This window comes from Grammomys surdaster, unplaced genomic scaffold (assembly GCF_004785775.1).
Source record: "Grammomys surdaster isolate TR1022 unplaced genomic scaffold, NIH_TR_1.0 242, whole genome shotgun sequence".
NCBI classification, from domain to species: domain Eukaryota; kingdom Metazoa; phylum Chordata; class Mammalia; order Rodentia; family Muridae; genus Grammomys; species Grammomys surdaster.
The window spans coordinates 6,395,912-6,420,815 of NW_021604687.1; the positions used below are offsets into that span (position 1 = coordinate 6,395,912).

The 24,904-nt window shown below is 39.7% G+C and overlaps 1 protein-coding gene across 5 annotated transcripts in view; it reads right to left on the bottom strand.

Moving 5' to 3' along the window:
• Nucleotides 1-24,904, bottom strand: part of Kmt2c (lysine methyltransferase 2C) — a 207,847-nt gene that overhangs the window by 151,561 nt on the left and 31,382 nt on the right. For all 5 annotated transcript variants that reach the window (XM_028774733.1, XM_028774728.1, XM_028774730.1 and 2 more), the window contains exon 2: nucleotides 4,973-5,061. In XM_028774733.1, the coding sequence (XP_028630566.1) occupies nucleotides 4,973-5,061 (89 nt within the window). The remainder of the gene's footprint in view (nucleotides 1-4,972; nucleotides 5,062-24,904) is intronic.

The window sequence follows — 24,904 nt, forward strand, 5'->3', positions numbered from 1 at the left end:
TAGAATATATACTTATGGATGGATAGGGAAGAGACTGGAACAGGATGATCAAGTAAGAAGGAGGAGGAAAGAGGGAGGCAAGAAAGGGAAGGAGGGACAGATAATGTCAAGAGCCATTTGAGAGACTGTATGAAAACGTAATACAGTAGAAGCTTCTTAAAATTAAAATTAAAAATTTGCAGGTCATTAGCTTGCCTTTAATCCCACCTCTGGGAGGCAGAAACATGCAAATCTGTTAATTCCAGGCCAGACAGAACTACATAGTGAGACCCTGTCTCAAAAAAAAAAAAAAAAAGAACCAAAAAACTGTAAATCCTTTGCATCTATATTACAGCCTCTGGTTTTATTTCTATGGGATCCCTCTGTGTGCACAGATGTGTAGTGTCTCCACTCTGCATTTATATGCATTTCTTTGGCTTTTTCTTAGGCTTTTTCTTGTTTGGCTGTTTTCACCTATTCCAATTTGTTCACTTTTGTTTTATTTTATTATTATTCTTTAGAAGCCTGCTTGTATTCTGAGAAACAGAAAGCTTGTAGATTGGGTATGGGAGGGGAGATGGGGAGGAACTGATAGGAGCAGGGGGAGAGGGATACATAATCAATATATTGCATGAAAAAAATCTATTATAAATTTTTAAAAACTGTCTACACAGCTCAAAGTGATCAACACATTGAATGAAATTTTCTATCAAAATACACACAATTTCCTTCAAGGAACTAGAAAAGTTGATAACAAAATATATAAGGAAAGGCCAGGCATGGTGGTACATGCTTCAATCCAATATCTCTACGAATTTGTTCCCAGTCTGGTATACATAGTGAGTTCCAGGCCACACAGGGCTACATATGAGGCCCTGACTCAATAAATAAATGCCTTCAGAACCAAAAACAACCTTGAAACTGGGGAGGAGTGGATGGGGGTGTAGAGGGATGGGGACACATGACCTAGAAGAATTATATAATACTTGACCTTAAAATATATAACATATTAATAGAGTGTAATTCAAAACTTGAGATGTATGGAACTAATACTGTAAATTCTATGCCAAATTGAACCACAAATGGAATCTCCTCCCACATAAACATTTAAAAAATAAAAATTAAAAAAAAAAAAGGAAGGGGTGATGCTAGACAAAGTGGGTATACAATGCAGAAGAAATAAAATGGGCCCTTAATTCTAAACATGTAGAGTTGGGTCAAAGCATTCCATCAAACCCAAAACTTTGTAACTATTAGAAATGCAGAAGCACTTCAATAATCATCCCTGAGCACAAAGACATCTTTAGATAAGGAAACCTCACCTGGGAGGGGTAGGGGGAGACACTACAAGCAACTAAAGCAAAAACTGACAAAGTTTCAAAGAAAATCTGTCCAACAAAGGAAACCACCAAACAAGATGAACAACCTGCAGAATGAGAAGTTAAGTACAAATTATTCATTAACAAGTGATATACTTACAACATATGTAAGAAATCAACTCATAAGTAAGAGGATGAGTTATGTGATACAGAGGATGTCTAAGAAAATATCTCATTATCACAGAAATGAAAACCAAAACCACAAAATGTCATTTCATCCTCCTTCAAGTAGCTATAAAAATAATAATAAAGACAAAAATGATTAATGGTAAGATAAAAGACAGTCCTCATATTCTGATAGTGAAAATGTAAATTAGCCCAGTTAAGGCTGGAGAGATGGAGAGTTAAGAACACTGGCTGCCCTCTTAAAAGACCAGGGATCAATCCCCAGTATCCACATGGAAACTTATAACCATCTGTCACCCAAGTTCCAGGAAATCCAACACAGGTTATACAAGGTACACGTACATACATGGACGTAAAACATTCATAAACATAAAATAAAAATAAATAAATCTTGAAAAAATAGTTCAGTTATTATAGAAACAATATGCAATGTTCCTGAAACAGACAGACTGACTGGCAGACGGACGGACAGACAAAAGCGGGGTGGGGGAAGGAAAGGATGCCACATGGTGGGGCAGTGGTGGCACATGACTTTAATCTCAGCATTTGGGAGGCAGGATCTCTATGACTGGAGCCCAACCTGGTCTACAGAATTAATTCAAGGTTCAGTTCCCAATACCTACACAGTGGGTTACAACTATCGCCAACTCCACTTCTAGAGAACCCAATACCTTCTTCAAGACTCCACAGGCACTGTGCTGGTACCCAAACATACACAAAGGCAGGGCAACTGTACAGGTATAATAAAACCTCTTTTAAATAAAAATAAGGCATGGTGGTATGCATGGCTGTGACCCTAGCCCTCAAGATGGGAAGACAACAGGATCACACAAGTTTCAGGCCACTGTTAGCTATATAGTGATCTTAAGCTAAACAAGACTATAGAACTGGACCCTGAGTCAGAAAAAAATGTTATTCCATCTCTAGAAATGTGTTTGGAAATGGATTATACTATGTGAACTTGTACAGAAGTCAAAAACATAAAAACAAATACTACATCTCATTTTAACATGGAAGCTAATATTAATCTCAAAGAAACAGAATAGAACAGAACACAATACAACACAATACAACACAACACAATACAATGGAACAGAATTGAAGTTACTAGCATCTGGAAAGGACCTAAGGGAAGGAGGAAGGACTAACACGTAGATGAGTAGAGACAGATGAAAGGAAAGAATGATTTCTTCCAGGCATTGTAATATACACCTTTAATCACAGCACTCAAGAGACAGGAGCAGGTGGATCTCTAGAGTATGAGGCTACACAGCAAGTTACAGGACAACTAAGCCTACATAGTAAGACACCTTCTCAAACAAACAAACAAGCAAGCTAGCTAGCTATTTAGAGGTAGGCTTGAATGTGTCAATTCACAATTACAAGTGCATATATATTGTCTCTCCTAATAGCTAATAAATTACTAAGTAAGACAAAGACCAAAAACACAGTTAGTTATCAAGTGATGATATGCATTCCTACAGCCTACAGTTTTTTTCCTCAATACTATTTCCCTTAGCTAAAAGAATCTTAAGTCCTTAGAGAGCAGTTGAATTTTTATCTAGAAATCAGAAGTCAAAATTCAAGGTTTTGAACAGATCATAAAAATTTACGAGGAAGCCGGGCGGTGGTTGCGCACACCTTTAATCCCAGCACTTGGGAGGCAGAGGCAGGCGGATTTCTGAGTTCGAGGCCAGCCTGGTCTGGAGTGAGCTCCAGGACAGCCAGGGCTACACAGAGAAACCCTGTCTCGAAAAACCAAAAAACAACCTTTAAAAGGAGCTAGACATATTGGCAAGCACCTTTAATCCCAGCACTTGGGAGGCAGAGGCAGGTGGATCTCTGTGAGTTCCAGCTAAGCCTGGTCTACAGAGTGAGAGTTCCAAGACAACCAGGGCTACACAGTGAGACCCTTTCTTTGGGGGTGAAGGGGTGGACATCATGACTTGAAAGGGGTTCTGGGAGATGATGCAGCAGTTTTCAGTATCTATTGCTGTTACAGAGGATCCCAGTTAGGATCCCCAGTGCTCATGCTGCGTAGCTCACAAGTGCCTATAACTCCGGGTCTTGGAAATCCAAAACCTCTTCTGGGTCCCACGTTCACTCCAGCACATACAGACACACGGATAAAAAATAAATCTATAAAAAAAAAATGATGAACTCTAAATACTGGAGGGAATGAAAGTGGAAAGATATGAGTAGGAAAGGGAAAGTGGGAAGGAAAATTTTTAAAGGATGAAATGATTTTGAACTTCCAAGCTTCATTTTGTCACTCTAACTAATGAAACAGAAAGGAAAATGGGAACTACAGAGTATACAAAAGCCTTCCAAGAACTCTGCACTTGGATAGTAAGAAATAAACATAAAGTCATTTCTAGAAAATATATTAAAATGTAAAGTGCTTTATTATGCTTTATTATGAAAAATTGTTTTGTGAGTTAAAGAGCTTGCTGCCAAGTCTGATCCCCACAGTCCATATAGTAGAAGGAGAAAACTTCCCAAGTTGTGTACACGTGTACACACACACACACACAGTGTTTTTCTTTAAAAAAAAAAAAAAAAAAAAGATAAAGTGGGGCTGGAGAGATGCCTCAGTGGTTTAGAACACTGACTGCTCTTCCAGAGGACACAAGTGTGATTCCAAAACAGTTACTCTGCAGCTCACATCTACCTATAGTCACGGTACCAGGAAATCCACCACCCTCTTCTGATCTCCGTGGCTAACCTGTGTGCACGTGGTGCACACACACATATATGTGCGGGAAAAACTCAAATACACACACAAAACTAGTTTTTAGAAAAGATGAAGCAACCTTTTACTTTTTTCTAAGAAACTTTATGAGATTCTATACACAGCAAGATTACACTCATCTTGATGAGCAGCAAAGAGCAGACGACTGTCCAGGCGCCACCCACACGTGGGACACAGCGAGGCAGACTACCCCATGCAGTTATCGTCTACTCAGGCCATGAATCCAACAACTAATTAAATCACTAACTTGTAAAGATTTTGGAATTACTTTTGGTATTTTACTTATCCATTCCTGTGGGTACACAGTGCACAACAGTATATTTAAGATACCTGAAGGCTGAGCACACCCAGGACTTCATAATACCATTCACTAATGGAGCAATTTTTCCTCTATATTCATATTAACAAAAGCTTTGAACAAATACTTGTCAAATACAAGTCAGAAATACACTAAAAGCATAAAATGAGTTTCAGAGAGTTGTATTTGTTTCAATAAAAAACATTCATATATACAAAATAATTCAAAGTAAATAAGCACTCAAGGTGAAAAGTGAGAAAGAGAACTTAGTTTTTTACTCTATCAGTAGGCATCAAATAATTTAAACAGATGGAAGACTTAAGAATTTCATATACACACAAATGCTAACACAGACATTTCTATACAAATGCTGCGTATAGTGTATAAATAAGCACAAATGATTATGTATTTTGTCAAACTCTCATTAAGATCCAATACCTGTCTCCACAGTATTTTCTGTCTCCGTTGTCTCTAGTCCATCCATGCTGTCCTCATCTTCCACTGCAGATTTTCCTCTACTTCGAGGCCTACAGCAATAAATAAATAAATAAATAAATAAATAAATAAATAAATAGCACATAAAATCAAATACTAAAATTTTTGTTTGGTTGTTTTTTGAGACGCTTTCACGTGTAACCAGGCTTGCCTTGAACTCCTGGTATTCCTACCTCATCTTCCTAACTACCATAGACTATCACACCCAGATAAATGTTGAATTTTAAGGCTTAGATTTAAACACCATATAAAGCACACTTGGAAAATACAGCAAATAAAACTTGTTTTCTCCAGCATAATAGCACATTAAGTAATAAAAATAATTTCTTCCTTAAAGCCTGAATATGAGGACAGAACCATGTTAATAATAAATATCATAAGTTTGGAACTACTAATTCAGGATTTTGCTTCTTAAAGTGACCTTTTCCAAGACTCCCTCTGTATCCATTATTAGCTTTTATATTTCTAATAAGTTCTTTACAAAGTCCAGACTTTTAAAAGGTTGTAGTCTACACTTAGTGAGATTTAAAAGTGATACCTGAAAATTCCATTTACTAAAAGCTCATGTAATTGGGCCAGCAAGATGATTCAGTGGGTAAGGGTGCTTGCCTCCAACCCTGAGGACCTGAGTCAACTCCTGGGACCTACATGGTAAAAGGAGCAAATGAACCCTGCAAGCTGTTCTCTGGCTCCTACGTGTGCACATGCACACATTGAAGCACAGAGATAAATCGAATGTAATAAAAAAATTAAGTAAATGTTTAAAAGAAAAACAAATAAACAAAAGTAGCTTATAAAAATGGCCAGACCTGGTAGTTCAAACCTTTAATCCCAGCCCTCAGTTACATCTCTATGAGTTTGAGGTCAGCCTAGTCTACACAGCAAGTTCTAGCGCTATATAATGTGATCCAAACTTCTTTCATTAGTTAATTAATTTATTAATTTTATCAGAGTAATAATATAGGATAGAAAATAAAAGATGAGAGCAATCAATATAGCTTAGTAGTAGGAATTTATCTAACATAAACAAGGCCCTGGGTTCAATCACCAACAGAAAAAATATTTAATTAAGATCTGAAAGAGCTGCTCAGTGGACATCTTATTCATCAACTGCAACAAGTAACATGGTTTTCTTCTGTTTTAAATCCACAGCCAAAAGCTAACACTTCATTTATGGAAAACAAACAAACAAACAAACTTGATTCCATGCCAAGCACTCTTCTAGGCATATTTACTAGTCTTTATGCAATGGTGGTTCTCAATAGTTGATGTTCCCACCAAAATTATCTGGCAATGTCTGGACACGTTTTGTTGTCACAATATGGAGTGGAGAAGCTACTCAACCCAGCTAGTAGAGTCCAGAAGTGCTGCTAAATACATTATAACTCAGGAGGTGCCCCGTCAAGAAATCACCTAGTTCAAGAGGTCAACAGTTTAGAGGACAGGGTTTTATTCTCTTCTCTATATGCAGCAACTAACAAATATGAGTTCCATTTTTTCACTTTATTTTCATGATAAAATAGAAATAATAAAATATTTAAAGATATTTAGGGCCTGAGTTAAATTCCCAGCACCTACATTAGGAATCACAAAAGCACCAGCTGACTCTCACCCAGACAATCTAATATACTCTTCCGGCTTCTGTGGATACCCACACACAGTGGCATAAACACATATACCCAGATACGCACATATTAACTTTCTTAATCATAAGAAATATAAAGTTCTATTGTCTAAATAAGTTGCTGAGGGGGACTAGACACTCCATGAATCTTAAGATTTGGTTGGAGAAATTACCTCCTGGTATTTTAAGCTAAAAACTTTAAGCAACATTTGATTGGTCCTTCTGAACTCTGTATAGTAGTACATTGCATTTTGCCTGTTCTCTGCATGCAAATATCTCACACAGCAACAATACTATTCTATTCCCAGTACAATCACCTGAAACTTTCCACTACCTCACTTCTATTGCAAAGTGCCTATATCTATCTCTCTCCCAAACTATCTTACCAATTCTGCCTTTGATTTCAGTGGTCAAAATCCATAAAGGGGCAGGAAAAAAATGGCTCAGTGGTTAATGGTCATTGTCACCAAGCCAGATGACCTGAGTTGAGTTGCTCATATGATGTAAGCAGAGAACCATCTGACCTCTATACATGCATAGTACATACCCATGTAGTAACACAAGTATTCTAAATATCAGTTAAATGCAAGAAAAATCCCTAAAATGATCTACAGCACAGCAAGGAACTACCCAACTCCCAAGTTTAACATTTAAGATCTTTTTAAACAAATGATAAGTTTGGCTTTCCACTTCCCCACCCTCATGTATCTCTGGAAAATCCCTTCCCTCCTAGATGACTTAAGAAACATACAAATAACCATTTTTGATGGAAAATATCAAAATAATTTCTTAAAATTATACAGTTTCTATAATTTTCAAGATGAGTAAAGAGGTAATTTTCCCTTTGAAAAGGAATCTGTAATGCCAAGTGTGGTCTGAATAAAAACGGCCTTAGTCACCAGAGAGTGAACTGCTTTGCAAGAATTAGAAGGATTAGGAGGTGTGGCCTTGTTGGAAGAGATTCAAAAGCCCATGCCTACATGCCCAGTCTCTCTCAGCCTCTCAATCTGGAGAATATAGCTCTCAGCTACTGCTCTAGCACTATGCATGCCACCTCACTCCCTGACATGGTAATAATTGACTAAGCCTCAGAAACCGAAACAGCACCCAGTTCAATGTTTTCTTTTATAAGAGTTGCATTGGTCACAGTGTCTCTTCACAGCAAAGTACACTGAGTAAGATACCAGGCTTCATGTCTCTGGCATTAAAGGCTTGTTTCACCATACCAGACATTTATTCTTAGTAAGAAGAGAAATTTCTATAATTATTCTTTACTGGTATTTGTCATTATTAAAAGTCATTAGAGGGGCTGGAGAATGACTCGGCATTTAAAAGCACTGGCTGCTCTTCCAGAGGGCCTAGGTTCAATTCCCAGAATCCACATGACAACTCACAACTGTAACTCCCATTCCAGAGGATCCAATATACACACACAGACAGATATACATGCAGGCAGAACACCAATGCACATAAAGGAATAAATAAAAACAACTTTTTAAAAAGTCATTAGAATTTGTATAATCTCTAGCCTGAGAAGGCAAGATGAGAATTTATAATGAATAAATAATAAAGCACACAAAGTCACTAAATGAAGGATTTTCATTTGAGCATTGTGTTTGTATTGGTTTGAATGAGAAATGTCTCCTATAGACCTAAGCATTTGAAAAAGTCTCCAGCTGTAGGAAGTGTGGCCTTATTAATGGAGGAGGTATGTCATTGGAAGTGGCTTTGTATAAGACTGGCACAATTTCAGGTTGGCTTTCTACTTTACACCTGTGGTACATGAGCTCTCTCTCGACATCCTGCTCCAGCTACCATCCCTCCCCATCATGATGAATTCTAAGCCTCTAAAATAGTGGTTCTTGGCCTTCCTAATGTTGTGACCCTTTAGAACAGTTCCTCATGTTGCATAACCTCCAACCATAAAATTATTTATTTTGCTGCTACTTAATAACTAATTTTGCTGCTGTTGTTATGAATCATAATATAAATATCGGATATACAAATTCCAAAGAGGCTGCATCCCACAGACTGAGAACCACCGCTCTAGAAGCCTAACACCAAGTAAATCCTTTCTTCTGTAAATTGTCTTGGTCATGGTATTTTTATCAGAGCAATATAAAAGTAACTAATACAGTGTTTAAGTCTCAAAAAATAGATATGGGGAGGCAGAGGCAGGTGAATTTCTGAGTTCGAGGCCAGCCTGATCTACAGAGTGAGTTCCAGGACAGCCAAGGCTATGCAGAGAAACCCTGTCTTGAAAGAAAAAAAAAAATAGATATGAAGGACCTGCACGATGAGTCAGCTGGTGAAGGTACTTTCCACCAAGCCTAACAACTTCATTTTGATCCTTAGGATTCACATGGTAGAAAATAATCACCTCCAGCACGTTATCCTCTGACCTCCCATGTGAGTACCATGGCTCATTTGTCCTCCCTACACACACAGAAAACAAATGAACTGAAATGTCATTTTCAAAATGATAGGGGACCAGCAGAGGTTTTTCCCTGTCCACCAAGAAAAGACTATTCAGATGAATCACTGAAGTGATGATACTCAGCATCTACTAAATCACATACAACTGCAGTTAATAACATATCAATATTTTATGACTATCCTCCCTATATGAAAAGAGAAGCAACTTTCTCTGCATACTTTCTACACACATACACTTTGTGTGCATATGTGAATAAAACATATTTCTACACACATACACTGTGTGTGCATATGTGAATATGTGTGTGCATATGTGTGTGTGTGTGTGTGTGTGTGCGTGTGTGTGTGACCTGACTTAGTGGAGTGTAAAGGTTTTCTGCACTAAGATCAACAACCTGAGCTTGATCCCCAGGATCCATATAGCAAAGAAAACCAATTCTAACAAACTGTCCTCTTACCTCGGTGTGTGCGCGCGCACACAAACACTGTCAAGAAGTAAAATTTATCTGTGCATCTATCGAAGTATTCTAGAGTGGGGACGGTGAAGGACAAGCAGGGTTAAAGGTGCATGGTGCCTTTCAATGGCTTACTGAGGAAAGTCCAGGGGTCGGTATGCCCCTTTTACTGTGTCTATCACTTCTGCCACTTGCTGGCATCAGACTCCAGCTTCTCAGGCCTTTCTTTCAACCAAGACTGATAATACCAGAGACTCTAAAAAAGAGCTTCCAAGCTTTCAGCTATGGTTAACGACTTCTAAGTCTAAGTCATTCAGCTGTCTAGACTTGGAAAATGGTTCTTGACTCTCCGGTATGCACACTATCACTGTTGTATTAGACCAATCCAATATATTCTCTATTAATATGTATTATGTGTATAGTATACTAATTGTGTTCATCCAAAGCAGAACCTTTCTAAAATATAAAAATAGCTCTGAAGAATCAAACATTGTCATCAGCCACATTGAAAAATCTCTCGTGCCATTAGTTACACAGTTACTAGAACAGAAACTCTAGGGAGGGAAAAATGATGAGAGAAAATGATGGCAAGAATAAGAGACTTGTAGCTCTAGAGCAGAGGGGATTCTATGACATATGCTAAGTATGGACTTAGGTGGAAAGATGGTAAGGGGGGCAGTGTTTTGAGTACATGTAAATTAAAGACGAATGCTTAAACTTGATGTTGTTTTGTTACTAGAAATGTAACTTTGTTTAAGGTGGGAGGGAAGTGTTGAGGATGTTGTGTAAGCTAGGCACATGATCAGTAGAGAGTCACATCCCCAGTTCCTAGAAACAAATCAAACTCCTCCCTGACATATTTCGACTAATCTGTTGAACAGGGATAATGACACAGGAGATCAGGCCAAGGTCTACATTGCTAAGTTAGTGTGATAAACCTGAGATTTTACCCAGCGTGGCTCCAACTAATAGTTCTCTTTGTGGATTTATCACAACAATCACCATTTTAAAGAAAGAGAAAATAACAAATTCAGGAATTAACAAGGCATAGAACCAGCAGAGGCTCATAGCAAGACACCAACGTGGTCTACCTAACAAATTCCAAGCCAGTCAGGGCTACTCAGATAAACCACCTCAGTAAGAAAAGAGCAAGAAGGAGATTACCCAGTAAGTACAAGCACCTGCTACACAGACCTGACCAGTCTGATAATTCTCATAGCCCATAAAAATATCTCATAAACTCAACACTCCTATAATGAAAGATAGGAAGCAGAAAAAGAGAATCAACCAGAAACTGGTTTATGCAGCTTAGAAGCAAAACCAAGAAAGACACTGATCAAAAACAAGGTGGAATGCAAGAACAATGCCCAAAGTTATTCTCTGATCTGCATATGTGACCCACACACAATATTTTTTTATACATGAATGACAGGATCCCTAAAAAGCCATGGAAATTCACTATGTAGGCCAGACAAGACAAAAATTGTAAAGTAGGGGCTGGAGAGATGGCTTAGCGGTTAAGAGTGCTGATTGTTCTTCTAAATGTCCTGAGTTCAATTCCCAGCAACCACATGGTGGCTCACAACCATCTGTAATGGGATCTGATGCCCTCTTCTGGTGTGTCTGAAGACAGCTACAGTGCACTCATATACATAAAATAAATAAATAAATCTTTAAAAAAATTTTAAAGTAAAAATAAAGGAGGGAGGCAAGAAATGAAATAAATAAAATACAGTCGAGCACACAGTCATGCATGAGCCTGGGAGGCTAAGGCAAGAAGACCACAAAACCATTCTGGGCTAAATTCAAGGTGCACACGTGAGTAGAGATAGTATTACAAGGGAATGTTTAGTACAATCCCACTTGTTTTGTTTAAATACCTTTTTTTACTTTTATCTTATGTGCACTGGAGTTTTGCCTGTATGCATGTCTGTATGTCCGATCCCTTGAACCTGGAGTTACAGGTGTGAGCTGCCATGTGGTTGCTGGGAATTGAACCTGAGTCCTCTTGGAATGGAGACCATGTTCTTAATTACTGAGACATCTCTCCAATCCCTTTGCCAGGTATGGTGGCATGTATCTAGACTCTCATTATTCCGGAGCTTGAGGAGTCAGTATGATAAATTTAAGGACATTTGAAGCTACACAGCAATACTGCCTCCCCAAAATAATATTGACCAAAACTACAAAAAGTTAAAAACATTCAGCTGTAAAGTACTTGGCTGCCATGCATGAAACCCCGGGTTCTATCCCAGGAGCCACGTAAAACTAAGCATAGTGGTCCATGCATGTAATACCAGCAGTCGGCAGGACTCAGGAGAATCAGAAGTTAAGGTCATCTTTAACAACACAAATGGTAAAGACAAGCACGAGATACATGAGATCCTGTCTCAAAAAAACAAAAAAGCAAATAATCCTATGTCATGTTTCATTGCACACGGCATCTTACCTACAAGCCAGAAATGTGTAGGCAGAAATACAAGGATCAAATGATCACCACTGTACTTGTGATTTGTACCATTTGTTAGTTTATGGTAAACACATACAACACTGTTAAGACACTTTAAAATAAGTCAGATGTGGTGGCATATGTCTTCAATCCCAGTGCCAGAGCCAGAGACAGGTGGATCTCAGAGGTCCAAGGCTAGAGCTACACAGAGAAACCCTGTCTCAAAAATCATCATAATCATCATCATCGTCGTCATGTTTGTTTAAAAAACTTTAGAATAAAGATATATGATTTATAATAATGTTAAATGATCAAAACCAAAGTCCCAAATTCCCATATTATCATCTTGTGAAGTGAAATATCAAGGCTGAGGGAAAATATGAGGATGTTTTATAATGAACATATTATTTGATCAATCTCACTGAAGTGGATATATTTATCCTTAACATATGTTTTATTAATTCTCTTTTAGGATATTTTAATGTGTCTTTCACGCACACCATGTTCATACCTGGTACTCAGGTAGGCCAAAAGGAGGCATCAGAGTCCCTAACACTGGAGTCCAAGCTAGTTGGGAGCCACCATATGGATGCTGAGGATTTAATTCAGGTGTTCAGTAAGAGTAGTATGTACTCTTAACCACTTGCCATCTCTCCAGCCTACTATAACAAGTAAACACATTTAAATAATCATATGCACATTTAAAAAGTGAGTATGGCCCACCCCAAAATCTCCATCATCTGTAAATTGTTGGGGGCATGTGAAAGGGCTGGTCTTGCTGACCCAACGCTGCAGGACCTCCATGACACAGGGCAACAAAATGATAACCAGGAGGAGTCCTGGAAAAGATCCAATATTGATGGTGTCACAGAAGCCAGAAACTTCAAACCAGACCAATGACTCATTGTAATGAACATTTGCAAGTGAAGATGTGTGGACAGAGGGACATACTGTGTCTAGGTCTCCTTCTTACTAGGACTTGGAGACTGCCCTATTCTAGGGTTTACTCATCCCAACCTGATTGCATTGAAGAATCTATCTTCATAATTCCCTCAACAAGGTCACATTTCTTGGATCCTGAAAAAATACTTATGAGGATGATTTTTTGTTTGGTTTGGTTTTTTTGTTTTGCTCGTGGTTTGGGGTTTGTTTGTTTGTTTGTTTTGAGACAGAGTTTCTCTGTATGTAACCCTAGCTATGAAAAAACTTGCTCTGTAGACCAGGCTGGCTTTGAACTCAAGAGATCAGCCTGTCTATACCTACTTCTGCTTCCCTAGTGCTGGGATTAAAGATGAATTCTTCCATTGCCCAACATGAGGATAGTTTTGTTTCTTCCCCCAATTAATAAACCCAGTACAGTAATTTTAAGAATGTGAATAAAAGCATAGAGATTTTACTTGTACAATTGTTGAAGTCAAAAATCAAATGTCAGGGGAGGGATGAGGGTTTGTGGAAGGGAAATGGGAAGGGGGATAACGTTTGAAATGTAAATAAATAAAAATATGGAAAAACAACAACAAAAAAGTTTTTTAAAGAGCTTTAGTTAAAAGTGTGATTAAGGTCTTAGTTAATTGTGGTAGTTAATTGCCACCTGGATGGGACTGCCACCTGCCTAAGAGACTTCTTTCGTTTTGTTTTTGTTTTTTTTTGTCTTTTGCTTTTTGTTTTTTTCGAGACAGGGTTTCTCTGTGTAGCCCTGGCTGTCCTGGAACTCACTCTGTAGACCAGCTAGCCTCAAACTCTCGAACTCAGAAATCCGCCTGCCTCTGCCTCCCAAGTGCTGGGATTAAAGGCGTGCGCCTCCACCGCCTGGCCCGCCTAAGAGACTTCTAAAGCATACCCTTGTGGTTTAATTTTAAAGACACTTTCAGACAGGATTAACTGAGAGAAGACCTGCCCTGAGTATGGCCAGCACTGCTCCACATACTAAGAACCTTTTGCAATAAAAGGAGAAAAGAAAGAAAGAAAAAAAGAAAGTCCAAAAGTCAGTGCCCAAGCATCCTTTTCTCTGTTTCCTGTCCACCCTTATGTGAAGAACCTCCACTACCACACAATCCCACCACACTTTTGTTTAAGCACATGGACAAACAGCCAGACTGAATCATCTGAAACTGTGATGTAAATAAAACCTGTCTCCCTTTTCTGAAGCATTTTGTCAAGGCAACTCAAAAGAAAAAAATTAGTGTCAGAAATATGGACAGGGAGTTTTTTTCTGAAAAGGTGTAAATCAATGAGTGACTAGTGGTTATAAGGGTAGAAACATGCTTGAACTACTTTTGTAGTCCTCAAATTTGAAAATTGAAGCTCTAATACTGAAGTACCCTAAAATGTAGCTTTATTTGGAAATAGAGCTGCCTTTAAGGTGAAATGAAGTTAAAATGGAGTTAAGATGTAATCTGATGGGGTCAGGGAGCGGGGCTAGAGAGACAGCTCAAAGGTAAAAGTTATTTGTTGCTCTTCCAGAGGAACTGGGTTCAATTCCCAGTACCAACATAGTGGTTCACAGCCATCCATTAACCCAGCTGGAGAGGATTCAACCTCTTCTGACCTTTATGAGCACCTAACACAAAGCTAGCACACATACATACATTCAGGCAAAACTCTAACATAAATAAAATCAATAAATCTAATTTTTGTAAATTAACAACAAAAAAAGATGGAGTCTGGGGGCTGGTGAGGTAGCTCAGCAGGTAAGGCACTTGTTGACAAGAAGCCTGACAACAGGAGTGTGATACTCATGACTCACAGCGGAGACGGAGAAAACCAACTCCCACAAGTCGTCCTCTGACTTCCAGATAGGTATGTGAGCATGAACAAGCATGCACACACACATAGAAGTACTTTTTTTTTTAAGAAAATGACATCACAATTCAACAACAAAACAAAAAACAGACAACAACAAAACAACAACAAAAACAAAACAGCAAGACCATGTCAGCACACAGTAAGAATACAGCTATCTGTAAACCAAACTACAAAGAATTGACTCTGCTGACTTGGATTTTCAGCCTCCAAAACAGTGAAGGAAACAAAGGGGTAGGTTCTATTATTTTAAGTAGCTACTCTGTGGTAAATTGTTATTACCACAAAGGAACTGGTGGAGGCAGAAACTAAAAAGTACTCTGTTAGATACTTCCCTGAGGATTTGAAAACTAAGTTGAGAAGCATACACACCAATATGATGAGTAACTCTCATACTAAGGGGAAAATGGTCACTACAGAAACTACAAACCACCAGAGCATATGAATTAGGGTGTGTGGAGGGAGTGGGGAGGGACAGAGGGACGGAGGGAGAGAGGGAAAGAGAGAGAGAGAGAGAGAGAGAGGGAGAAAGGGAGAGAGGGGAAAGGAGAGAAAGGGAAGGAGGGAGATCGCAAGCACTGAACTTTCTTGAAGTCAGCACTACAGACACTTAGATTCCTCCCCATTTTCAATCAAGAAAATAAGAAAATACAGGCCCAGAAAGGTTACATAAATAAATGGCCACAGTCAGTTTTAAAGAGGAGCCAACTCCTACGATCCCTCCCACCTCTGATAGTTAAGATTCCTCCAAAACAAACAAACAAAAAAAAGGGGGGGGGAGCCCCAAAGGAAAAACAAAGAACTTTGAACCTCTGAGGTATGGAAAAGTAGCTCTGGCTTATTATCACTTACATACATTCATCCACTGGATTCCTCAACATTAACAGGGTTTTGAGTGAAGCATTGTGGCTCACTCCTGAATATCAGAATTAAAAAGCTGAGGCAGGAGGATTATTGTAAGTTCAAAGACAGCCTGTGCTACATAGTGAGTTCCAGGTTAGCCTAAACTAACTAGTGAGACCCTGTCTAAAGGGCGGAAGGAAGAAGGGGACTTAAATTATGTGAAGTGGTTGGAAGAGGGTTATAGTGTACAGAGACTTCTCCATCCATGTTCTAATAACAGTGACTCCTCCAGAACTTCAACCTCTTATCTAATCAGTTCTTCAGTGGACTAGTCCATATCCAGAGAGAGTTAACTATTACTGAATTCTGTTCCATGTTTCTACTACACATACACACACATATGCACACATGCATGCGCACACACAGATTTACACTGTAATATTCAATTAGTTTAAAAGAAAACAAAAACAAAAGCCAGGAAATAAACAAATCCCATGTCTCCGCCGCCCCCCCCATACCTGCCTGGTTTGCACATGGGTTCTAAAGACCTGGGCTCTGGTCCTCATACTTGCCCATCAGGCATTTTATCCACTGAGGCATCTCTGCAGTCCCAACTGTAAATATATAAGACAAATGGTAATACAAGGGTAAAGAAAATAAAAGTTAATAATGCCTCACATCTAAGTCAATAGCAAAACTTTATTGAAAGTAGAAATCTCCCTGGGCTCAAGCCTCAACATTCAGATAAACAGAGGAAAAAAAATTTTATTTATCATTACACTCTCTCCTCACCTGGAAAAACATTCCTGTGGGCAAATTGGTAAGAAAATAATACATTATATATGGCACATTAAACTGATTTCCCTCTAAATCTCTAATGCTTCCCCCCCCCCAAAAAAAAAAGGAATTCCATGGGACTAGACAGATGGCTCAGTGGTTAAAGAGCAGCTGCTACCCTTTTGGACAACCCAAGCTCAGTTCCCAGTACCCACACAGGGAAGTTCATAACCACCTGTATGTAAGTCTAGCTCAAGGAGTTACACCTTCTGGCTTCCACCAGCACCAGCATGACTATGACATACGAACATACATATACCCATGGAACAAATAAGTAGGTCTTAGGGGTGGGGAGATTCCATATGAAAAGGACATAAATAAGTGGTATATATTTTTTAAGTCGAGATATTGTAACTCTAGAAATTTTATGACATAAACCTAAACTTTCTTAGAAATGTGTTTTAGCTGGGCAGTGGTGGCGCATACCTTTAGCCTCAGCACTTGGGAGGCAGAGTTGAGTGAATATTTGAGTTCAAGGCCAGCCTGGTCTATAGAATGAGTTTCAGGACAGCCAGGGCTACACAGAGAAACCCTGTCTAGCCCATCAGTGGTAGTATACAATTCTAATCCCAGGACTCTGGAGGCAGACATGGGGGAACAGGCCAGTTTAGTCTGCAGTTTTCCAGGAGGGCCAAAGGTACAAAGAGAAAACCTGTCTCAAAACAACAAGCAAACAAACAACAAAAAGCAAAACAAGTAAAGAAAAGGAAAGAAATGTGTTTTTAAGCTCACAACTTAGAATTTAGAATAAGTCTTCCAAGTATACCAAAGTGAATACTATCTATGAACAGCAGGGCCCAAAACAGGAACAGCTTCAGAGTAGTCACTCAATTGAAGGCATGACCTATCACACAAAACACTATTGCCTACATCATTTGAATAAGATAAAAAGATAGTTTTAAACATTGTTTTTACTAAATTTCAGTTATTTCCTCTTGGCTCTACTTGTCCATTTAGCAATCACCTAATCACCTAATTAGTAATTATTAGTAATCAATACCCAGTCAAAGGTTAAAATAATGAGCTTTGAACCACTTCTGATTACTTTTCCCCATAAGTGGTTTAAAGGCATTGTGCTCAGTGTTCCCCTCATTAAACGCTCTAGGACAAATGAACTTGTCCAAAATGTTTCATTCTGCATATATATGCAGACACATCTCATACGTATGTATGTGTGTGTGTATGTGTCTAAGTAATTATTATCAAAGATTATTTACACGTCACCACAGGAATGGCCAACCCAACAAAAATCCATGTCACTATTAGTGACCCAATCACATATGCCCCCACCTCATAGTCTGTTCCTTGTTATAGAGTACACCTTCCATAACGAAGCTGATATAGACACTATGGCTTTCCCAGCCTCAATTATACCAACCACATGGAATCATGCCTGCCAAGGCCCCAAAAGAGCTGAGAGAAAAACTTATGAAGGTTTCAGGAAATGTTTATATTCCAAATGAAACAGGTGTGTGGGCCATGCCATCTTTACTGGCTATGGCTGTTGATGCAAATCCTCTTTTTCCTCACACCCTCTTATCAATACTCCATAAATCTTTTGAGCTGGTCCTGACAACATTAAGAATCACTTAAATACTCCTACTTCTCTCTTCCTCCAAACCCTCTCTTCTGGCTGCTTATGGTTCTCTTAATAGTAAGCCTGCTTCTCCCTTTATCCTCTCACTGACCATTTTCCCCCTTTGGAGTGCTGGAGGTTGAACCCAAGGCCTCGCCTTTTAGGCCACTTCCCTACTCAAAGGCTCCCACAGGCATCTCTTCCCACCTAAGTGTAAAAAAACCGGAAGATCTCACAGTGCAAGGCCCTACATGACCTGACTCCCAATACTTTGTCTACTTGCCCTTTATCACACTGCTCGGCCCAATACCGCTTTCCAATTCAGTTCTATGAAAACCCAGGCACAAGAGCCTGTCTGCACTCATTGCTCCCTGTGCCTAAAATGCTAACCCCCACATCCACACCAGCCTTTTCACTCTGCACTCTCACAGTAAGACTCAGTCATCTTACTGAAACCTCCCCATCAGCTTACTTTACTAATCCAATACTGCTCTTCTCATCCAGTCCAGTACTTTATTTTCTCCACAATATTTAACATTTCATACATAATGAAATGTTTACCTATGTTAGTCTGTCTTCTCCCTCATCCTCATCAAGTTCCATTATCTTGTTCTCTATTTCCCATGCTAACATGTATTTTCTATATTATAACTGCTGGATAAATTAATCTAGCAATATGGTAGGAATGAAAGGAACCGGAAGGGGGAACAATCTAAGTCCATGCCAATTTCACATGCTACTGAATTATACCTATGAGATAAATTTCTACTTGTTGAAGGTACTTTTTAATTAGGGTTTCTGACATTTGACAAGACCTAGGTAGGAATTTGCAGGAAAATAAATACAAGTGAAAAATGAACTGGGCTGAAGACCCCAGTATGAAGTACTTGCATACTAGCATGCACAAAGTCTTGAGTTAAAATTCTCACCCCACAACCCAGAAAAAACAAGGGACCATAGCCCAGTTGGTAGCATGCTTGTCTGGTATGCATGAAGCCCTGGGTTCTATCTCCACACCTTAAAAAACTGAGTATGGTGGTACATGCTTATAATCACAGTACTTGGAGAGTAGAGAAAAAGACTGAGATGATATCTCAGTAAGAAGGATGATATCTCAGTAGGTAGGAAAAGAGCTTGCCTTGCAATCATAAAAACCTAAGCTGTATCCTCAGAACTCACATTTTTAAAAAGAGGACATGGGCCGGGCACGCCTTTAATCCCAGCACTTGGGAGGCAGAGGCAGGCGGATTTCTGAGTTCGAGGCTAGCCTGGTCTACAGAGTGAGTTCCAGGACAGCCGGGGCTATACAGAGAAACCCTGTCTCAAAAAACCAAAAAAAAAAAAAAAAAAGACATGGGGCCTGGTGGTGGTAACATACACCTTTGAGCCCTGGTCTACAGAGTGAGTTCGAGAACAGTCAGAGCTACAAAAAGAAACCCATGAGGTCCTTTGAATATGTTTGGCCCAGGGAGTGACACTATTTGGAGGTGTGGCCTTGTTGGAGGAAGTGTGTCATTATGGGTGTGGGCTTTGAAACCCTCCTCCTAGCTGCCTGGAAGCTAGTCTTCTAGCAGCCTTCGGATGGAGATGTAGAACTCTCAGCTAGCTCCTCCTGCACATTCCTGCCTGGATGCTGTCATGTTCCCACCTTGAGGATAATGGGCTGAACCTCTGAACCTGTAAGCCAGCCCTAATTAAATAATGTCCTTTGTAAGAATTGCCTTGGTCATGATGTCTATTCACAGCAGTAAAACCCTAACCAAAACACCCTGTCTCAGGGGAAAGGAAGTGGGAAAGGCAAAAGGAAAGGGAAGGGAAGGGGAGGGGAGGGGAGGGGAGGGGAGGGGAGGAAAAGAGGCATGGGGCTGGAGAGATGACTGAGTGGTTAAGGACTGAATTCAGTTCTCAGCATCCACATTAGGTGGCTCACATCTGAAGTTCTTCTGGCCTCCACGGGTAGCTACATGTATGCACACACAAATGTAAATGCACACGCACAAACACACACACACAAATAAATGTTAGAAAGGAAAAAACCAAACAGGCATGGTGCTTACTAGTTAATACTAGCACTAGAAAGGGAGAGACGAGAAGAGCCCATCGCTGCCTACCAAGAACTAGGGTTCCAGACACGTATATGCATGGTTTTTTATATGAGAGCCAGGAACCTCAGGCAAATCCTCAGGCACTTTACCAACTGAGCTATCTCCTCAGCCCTTATGGTACTGTTATTGGTTTTGCTTGTAACATTGTCTTCCTCTGTAGCATCACTGACCTGGAACCCACAATCCTTTGTCAGCCTCTGCAGTACTAGGATAACAAGCATGCACTAACCACCACACACAGTCACACATGAATTAATTTTACACGTGAAATAATCATTCAAAGTGTAATATTTTATTACCCATATTCATTGCCAACAGTAAAGAAACAATAGTTTACTCTGACAACTGCTAACTCCCCCTAACCTCTGGAAGTCATCTTTACATGAATTTATTTGCACACAACCCAGTAAGTGCTATTGTAATCCCATTAAAAGCTGAGAAAAACTGTTACATGATCCTTATCAAATGGCTACTAAGCAGAAAGACTAGGATGTGAATCTGACTGCCAATGCCAGATTGAAGTGGAAAGTTAAGGGTTCTCCAGAAAATCAGTTGTGTTAGATGTTTTGCTGGAGCAAACAAATGAAGGAGTGTTTTAGTGTGCGCTAAGGCAGACTTGAAAGGAAGGTTTCACTGAAGAAGACCTAGGAGAGAGGATGTTCTGCTAAAGCAAGCACGTGAAAGGACATGTGATGAAAAATTCTTTGCTAATGACAGGAATGCATTAGTCCGCCTTACATTGCATAGTTGAGCTCCATTTGTCAGGACTCCACTGAGAGAAATCCACAAAAAAATCTTCTGGTGGCATGCTGCAGTTTCTTGCTGCTTCCACATACTTGGGCTGATTGGCAGAGTAATGTCATCTAAGACAGATGCACATGCTAAGGCAAAACCCGTGGAGGACACGTGATGTTTGGAGGGAGTATTAAAAGGATCAACAGACTGTGAGAGGGCTGGCTTGCTTGCTTGTAGAGCTTCTTGGTCTTGCTTCTTCGCTTCGCTTCTTTGAGCGAGGCAGGGCAGAGAACTTCTCCTGTGTCCCTGCTGGTCCAAATCCCTCCTGCTGACTTCTTGCCCATTGAGCTGAAGCCTGGCTGTTCTGCTAGGCTGTGCCACCACTGCTACTGTCCCAACGCTACTGAACTGGACTGCCAGTATAGCCATGAAGTGTCTGTGAATGGATCAAGGTACCGCTGTTGACCTGTGAACTGAACTGCTGATTTCCTAACAACACAGATGGGATTTGTTCCAAAGAACCATTTCTAAACAGGTCCACTTCTCCCATATCATAATAACCTTTTCTTTTTCACTACCTCTGGTGGGTGGTGGGCTAGAAGGGAGGTTAAAGCATTTAAGAACCAGCATTAAAAATAGACATTGAAAAATATTAAAGCTATATCACATACCACAGAAAAATACTGCCAGCCCACAAATATCATTCTGTCAAAATGAAGTGTTCAACATGCTGCTTATCCCACTTATGACCTTTGTCTTAAAGACACATTTATTATTTATTTATCTATTTATTTATTTGGGGGGAGGGAACAGATGCACATGTCATGGCACATATGTGGAGGTAAAAAAAAATTTTAAGGAAGTCAGTTCTCTCCTACCATGTGAGTGCCAGAACAACTCTGGTTGTCAGGATTGACAGGGAACACCCACCTCAGCCTCCTGAGTATTGGGATTGCAGGTATGCATTCCTACCAATATTTGGGTGGAGGCAAGGGGGGTAGAGTACTAGACATTGAAGTAGATGTTAAGCAAGATTTCTACCATTAAGCTACATTTCCAGCTTTCCATCTAACATATCTTGATTATCATTTCATTTTCAACTCTTTTTTTTTGTCAAGACTTTTCTTTCAAAACTCCTGCTTGAATATTGTTTATGTCTTACCTCGAAAGTCTAACCCCAAAAGGTATAAATGTTGGGACCTGGTTAGATGGCTCAGTAGGTATGAGCACTTACTGTGTAAATATGGGGGTATGAATGCAAATTCCCAGGACCCATGCAATAGGTAGGCATTTCTTCTCCTTTCCTCAGACATTACACACCATCCCTGGCTCAGCCTCTCATCAGACTTTTGGAATCAAGCAATTCCTGGCCAAGAAACAAAACCAAATCATCCTATTCCCCAATAGATTCATATGAAAACTGATACTATGCCAAGAGAAGACACTGAAGGAGAAGCAAGGTCTGTAAGGACTCACATAATGATGTGACTGAGGGCTTATACTGGATCATGGTCACCTATCCTACCAGATGGAGCTGAACTTTTTTAACCTCTTTAAATTGGGGGTCTGATTTGCTATTGTTATCTGCTCCACATGACCTAATTGGCTTGTTCAGAAATAAAATGTGGAACAACAACAACAACAACAACAAAAATGCTGGGCATGATCCCACATGACAATAACCCTAGCAAAGGGGATTCTAGGAGCTCACTGGTCATCCAGCCTAGCTGAAGTAGCAAGCTTCAGTGAGAGATCCTGTCTCAAGGGAATACAACAGGGTGTGATAGAAGATATTTGACCTCTTCTTGTTTCTGCATGCATGAAGAACACAGGTATTCATAACCAGCATGCTCAAGTGCATGTAACACACACATGCACACACATACAAGGTTTTGTAAAGCATCCAGTTTTTTATACATAGAAGTTTATCTTCTAGAATATAACCATGTGTACAAATAATTCAGGGCTGTTCACAAGGCAATAATAAACTTATTAATCAACTGAATCAATTATAACAGGGGAATGATTAGTTAAGATGCCTCCAGTCAATTTTAAGTCCGTTTCTCTACTGGGATGTTGTAAACACTATTGTCCACAGATGCAAAAACCACACTCAAAAAAGAAACTTTTCCTCATCTAGCCCATTAAAAATCTATTGGCAGATCTTATCATTGCAGCCTTCCAAACATTTTAAGATCATTTCTTTCCTTGACCACCACTCCAACTCTACACTGAATATACCATGATTATTTCAACATCCCTACTAATCCACAAGGTTAAAATCCTCCATTTTCATAAATTTTCATCAATTTTCATAAATTGATGGCAAATATCCCAACTCCTGGGGCTACAGAAATGGCTCAAAGGCTAAGAGCATTTGCTGTTCTTCCAGAGGGTGCAGGTTCTGTTCTCAGCATATACATCAGGCAGCTGACAACACCTATTACTTCATCTCCAAAGAATGTCACCCTCTCTGGCCTCTGCAGGACCCAGCACAAATGTGCTGGACACTCACAGAGATAAGTAAATAAAAATACAAATAAATTGTTTAGAAAAAAGAAACAATTTCTAATCAAGCATGCAGTCACGTGATCAGCTCCTCGCCATCCAGGCAATTATCATGCAGCTCATCATTATGCGTGCAGTCACTGTATGATCAGGACCCTGTGTACCTCTCAAATATGACTTCCTATAGTGCTCTTATTACAAAATAAAATCTTTTTTTAAGACATGAGTGTCCCCCGAATATGGCATGCCCTCACAATGAACTTACTCCCAACTGTTCTGGAGAGATGGTTCAGAGATTGAGAGCACTTACTGCTCTTGCAGAGGACCCAGGTTAAAATCCCAGCACCTACATGAAGCTCACAACTATCTATAACTCCATTCCCAGGGGATCCAATGACCTCTTGTGATCTCAGAGGATACCAGGCATGCAGATGGTATACTTACATACATGCAAGCAACTGAAATAAAACTTCTCACCACTACCTGATCCATCAGGAAAGACAATTTCAATGTCATCACAAAACAGATTTTTCTGAAATCTGACATTTATCAGATCACAGATGCTGTTAGTACATTACCTTGTGTATTTTTGCTTACAGAACTTACTATATCTGAAATTAAATTTGTGTCTCTCAGCAATCAAATATTTTCTCCATAAAGACAGGTCTAGAACCCCAAGTGTCTAAAATAATGTAGAAAATACAAGAGCTTACAACATAAAACACTGATCTCTGGGAGTTGTCCTCTGATCTCCACTTGCATGCCATGGCACTCAGGCACCCGAACTATCTGTCACATACGCATACATCACCTTACTACTATTAGCACCACTAACACATACACACACACATACACACACACACACACACACACACACACACACACAAACACACACACACACACCAATTTTTAATTTATTAAATAAAATAGTACAATCCTTGGCATAAGTGAGATTCAATTTTGTACCACTTGATCATTTTTTTACACGTCTTGGTGTTTTGCTTGCATGTGCACAATGTATGTGCACTGCCTACAGATACCAGGAGACAGTCTTGTCTTGTTCCCCTCAAACAGAAGTTGCAGTTATGAGCTGCCATGTGGATGCTGGGAATCAAACCTGGGTCTTTTGGGATAGCAGTGAGTAAAACATGAGCCATTTCTCCACAGCCCTCCCTGGATACATTCTGAGAGACATGAGAGATGTTTTGATGGTTAGTGTTAACTGTTATCAACTTGACAGACTCTAGAATCACCTAAGAGATGGGCTTCTTCTGGGAGTACCAGTGAGAGGCTACACCAGTGATTGTGTTAACTGAAATGCAAAGACTTGCCCATTGTGGGTGATACCATTCCCTGGACAAGGGACCCTGGACTCTCTGAAGTATAGAGAGCAAACTGAGCAGAAGGCATGCTCTTACTCATCGCTGCTTCCTGACTGTGGATACAATATGATAGGATGCTTCAGTCTCCTGCCTTGGTTTCCCCCACAAAGACGGACAGTTATT